This window comes from Malaclemys terrapin, chromosome 5, assembly GCF_027887155.1.
Source record: "Malaclemys terrapin pileata isolate rMalTer1 chromosome 5, rMalTer1.hap1, whole genome shotgun sequence".
NCBI classification, from domain to species: domain Eukaryota; kingdom Metazoa; phylum Chordata; order Testudines; family Emydidae; genus Malaclemys; species Malaclemys terrapin.
The window spans coordinates 129,638,641-129,643,174 of NC_071509.1; the positions used below are offsets into that span (position 1 = coordinate 129,638,641).

General features: G+C 39.2%; 1 protein-coding gene across 1 annotated transcript; it reads right to left on the reverse strand.

Moving 5' to 3' along the window:
• Nucleotides 1–2,411: 2,411 nt before the first annotated feature.
• On the reverse strand, nt 2,412–3,983 carry LOC128838537 (tigger transposable element derived 5-like). The gene is made up of 2 exons (XM_054030784.1): nt 3,908–3,983; nt 2,412–3,799 (listed from the first exon to the last, which is right to left on the reverse strand). The coding sequence occupies exons 1-2, from the start codon at nt 3,981–3,983 to the stop codon at nt 2,412–2,414; spliced, it is 1,464 nt and encodes a 487-aa protein (XP_053886759.1).
• Nucleotides 3,984–4,534: the final 551 nt, after the last annotated feature.

Here is a 4,534-nt window from a genome sequence, read left to right on the forward strand (position 1 = left end):
CTCATGATTTATAAGATGCTCCAAAAATTATGAGATTTTGATTCATGGTTCTTTAAAGGCTAGGTTCAGCAATACCAAGGATTGCAGAAAATGAAACTTTTTTAACAAGAACGTATAATTGCAGACAACTGGAATGTAAATTACTGCACTTAATGCTCTTATTTAGTTAATGAGTAGATCTGGAAACCTGAACTATAGCTGGTTCCACAAATACAAATCCCCAATTTTTTAAGTGTACACAGCAGAGGCTGTGTTTTTAGATTCAAGATTTCTTAATAGTGAATATGGATTATACCATGTAAAGTGTCATTGACATTTTTTGTAAAGTGCTTTGAGATCTACTGATAGAGAGCACTATATAGGAGCTAGGTATTATTATTGTTTTATTATCATGCAAGAACATTTGAAAGTTGCTATAATGTCAGATGTTTTCCATATGCTGATATCAGGTGTGGAGTTAGGAACATGCTGACATCATCCTCTCCTCTCTATACTGTTTAACACTCCAAACCTCTTCAGTTTTGTTTCTTTCTGTTTTCTAAGCATCTCTCTCCCAAATGTAAATTCTTTCCCTCATATGGTTCATAAAATGGCTTAAACTCAGTCCCAACAAAATCAAATAAACCTTCCCCCACAAATGTTTGTAACGCTCTTAAAGGAAAATAAAACAAAAATCCCCAGAGGCAGTCCTTCTCTGAAGTCGTCTTTGTGTAGATATTAGTTCTTATGAATGTCTGCCTGCTGTTTTCTTCCTGGACAATCTTTTCCTCATACTAAATTCCCAGTCTGCTTACTGGAAACAAATTAAAAGAAAATGTTTAACTATTCAGAAATCTGTTTTTACTTTACTAAAACTGTCTTCTCTCTCTCTCTCTCTCTCTCTTTGTTAAAGCTCCTTAAATTATACTTCGTCTCATACTCAAAATATAGGATTTTGCCTTCGTACTATAGACTAACTGGTGTGCAGAGGCCAGAGCAGCAATATCTGCATGCTATTATGCCAGTTCATTTATAATACATGACAGTTATTCTATCTTTTGATAGTTTGGTTAGTCTGAACAAGAGAATTTCAAGAGAAAAGTCTCATCATAAGCATTATTTTCACTTTTCTACTCTTATCTCACTGTTTTATGTTTGTTTTCTTTCTAGTCAGTAGGAACCCTGAGAACCATCATCCACACAAAGAAGCAGCTATACAATCTCCCCACCCCAGTTAATACTGTTTCTCAGTTCCTTGCTGATGACCCTGATTTAGCCTGTTTTAGATACAGTTACCAACACCAATCCAAATGTTTACTGATGAAGGAAGGGAGGAAAAACCCAAGAGACAAGTGAGCTTTTCTAATATAAAGTAAATACCTTAACTCCAACACTCAGCAGCAAGAAGGAAAGTTGCTGTTTTTTTGTTTTGGTTTGGGGGTTTGGGGTTTGTTTTTAAATGTATACAAAATATCAAATATCTGGTACATTGTGAGGCTACTGTGAAAAAAACAGTATGGATGAAATTCACTCCTTTGCAAAGGGCCAACCCAAGACCCACTGGTCTGCATAAAGTCTTACTTTAGACTAGACTTGGCAGAGTTTGATTTTTTTTTAGATAATTTGGACAGATAATATCAATGTTTATTTTTAAACATTTTTATTTTGTCAATTTAAATTTTCACAGTTGTGGGAAACTGTGTGTGTGTGTGTGTGTAGGGGGAGGGGGGGGGTCAGACTAATTATTTAATGACAGTAGACATTGAAATCCAAATGTTAAAGCTTTAGAATCATTAAAACACAAATTGTGAACATCACAGGTCAAAATATACCAAGTGAGTATCCTAAAATCAAACTCGAATAAGTTCTCAAGCAGCATTTTTATTATTTTGCCTATTTGTAAATTTCAGTTATTATCAATGGAAATATTTTTTCATTGGTTTGTGTATAGAGAAATCAACATTTACTGACATTTACCAATAACAATCAAATCCTTCCAAGCCTACTTAATACTTACTTTGAGGGCTTACATGGTGTATAGGCCTCATGCTGGCCTTACAAACGGGAATTTCAAACCCTGTCAGTGTCAACCCCATCTGTTCTAAACTTGAAAAAGCTATAACGCGATAATTGGGGTCCAAAAAATTCGATCGCGATAAATGCAGGGTCACTTTATAGTGGGGTTACGAAAATTTACCATTTCAAGCCGGTCAGTTTAAGTCTTGTAAAAAATCCAACCGTTTTAAACACAAAAGTAGTCATTTAATTACATGTACATGAAAGAAACATGTGAAATCGACTATACTAATCATTGCGCAGAGTGCAAAGTCAATCTGGTTGCATGACTCCATAATTTTAAATTTCATCACTTCTTAAAAAAGCTATCTAGTGTGATCTGCTTATTTGCCGCAGACTGTTGGCTTCTAGCAAAGTCAAGAATGCCTCTGAGTTGGAGGATTTTGACGCTGTCCACGTCTTGAGTTTCCAGCCACCTCAAACTGGCTTCTAGGTGCTTTACTGCCTTGGAAACTTTTGGGGGGGGGAGTTGAGGTGCCATTGTCCTCATCGTCATTAGCGCCACTGGTTTCAGGCTCTGGTGGGGCAGCTTCATTCTTCCCGCTGACATTTGCAACAATTTCGTCATCTGAGATGTGTTCATATATGGGGCAGATGTCATCTGCTGAAAACCAGTTGAGGGTATCACGATGACTGTGCTCATATTCTCTGAGTGCTTCTTTGGCTAAATGTACGTCGTCTTCAATGAATCTTGTAAATTCAGGCTCGTCGTCATTACCATCATCGTGTGTAGACGACAGGAAAGCTGAACCAAGACCCTTTATCCAGCATCGTTCAATGCAACGTGCAGAGATAGCATCCCAGGCTTTCCCGCTGAGGTGACAGACTTCTTTCAAGTTGAGTAACGCCAGTGATGTGTCGACGGAGGAGTTAGTATTCGCTACCATCCGCTTGATCATTTCACGACGATAGTTTTGCTTAAATACCGATATGATGCCTTGGTCCAGTGGCTGGATTTCTGACGTAGTGTTCTTCAGGAGATAAGAGACTTTAATCTTGCTGTCACAACTGACAAGATTTTCCGCTAGGGTGTGGGCAGGGCACTTATCCAGCAGGAGGAGAGCTTTTTCCTCCTGCTTGAGTTTTCGCAAATGAGCCCAAACGACTGGCACAAAAGTTTTATGGAACCAGTCTTCAAATATGGAGCTATTCATCCATGCATTCTTGCTGTTGGTGTATTCAAAGGGAAGGGCCTTCATATTAACATGATGAAAACATCCGGGAGACCTTGCTTTTCCAATCATCAGAGGTCTGACTTTGTGGCTTCCAGACTTGTTGATGCAAAACAAGAGAGTGACTTGGTCCTTCCTCTGCTTAAAGCCTTCTTGTTTGTGACTATCAGTCCTGGTTGCGAGGGTGCGATCGGGTAACATTTTAAAGCATAAACCAGTCTCGTCGCAGTTGTAAACTTGATCGGCCATGTAGCAACCTTCCTCCAGCAACTTTTTAAGCTCAGTTGGGTAGGAATTGGCAGCCTCTTTATCAGCTGAGCGGATTTCCCCAGACACAAGAACTTGGCTTATAGTGTGCCTTCTCTTGAATCTGTCCAGCCAGCCGTTACTCGCCTTAAATTTGGATTCATTTCCATTGATAAGGCGATCAAATTTCTCTGCTTGAGCTTTCAGAATAGGGCCAGAAATGGGAACTCCTTCTGAGCGAGCCTGGACAAACCATTGGTACAAGGCTGAACCTAGGCTTTCATCATTAGCAAACTTGACCTTTTTACGCTGTAAACCAGTTTCCTCTTCAAGAATGCAGGGTAGGCTACAGAGCGTTTCTTCTTCTTTTTTCCACCCTCGCAGAGTGGACTCGCTAATTCCTAGATCTCTAGCAAGCTGAGTTTGTTATTTGCCCTTCTTTAGTTGATCCAGGTCGTACAATTTCTCTTGGGCAGAAAACGACTTGCGTTTGCGAACTGCTGTATCCATAACGGTAAAATATTTTTAAAAATATAGGAAATTAATAACAAGTTCATAAACAAACACCATACACATGTACAACCTGAGAACTAAGTGCAATGGGCCTGCAATGGCCACAAGTCACTTTATCCTATAAGACCGGAAGAACACGGTTTATTTATACATGGCGTAAAAAAAAGTATTCCAGCAAAACGCGAACAGTATTACAGCTTTAAAGGGGAGCCAACTTATGATCACGTTATATCCGAATTCGCGTTGTCCCAGGGCGCGTTATTGCGAGGTTTGACTGTACTAGGATATAGAAAATCTGAAAAATGGACCTAAAAGGCATAAATGGCTGTATTCAGCCTTGATGTAAGTACACGCAAGTCTCATTGATATTGAAGTCAGGAGCCATTGACTTCAATGGAAGATTTGCCCATTCATATGAGAGTAAATTTCTTGTTGAGATTACAGCCCAGATAAGGACAAGGGAATGCAGAGCGATTCACATCTGTTCGTAGGGCCATAGGGGAAATATCAATGGATGAAATGTTTGCAAGAATCTCCTTAGCGTATGT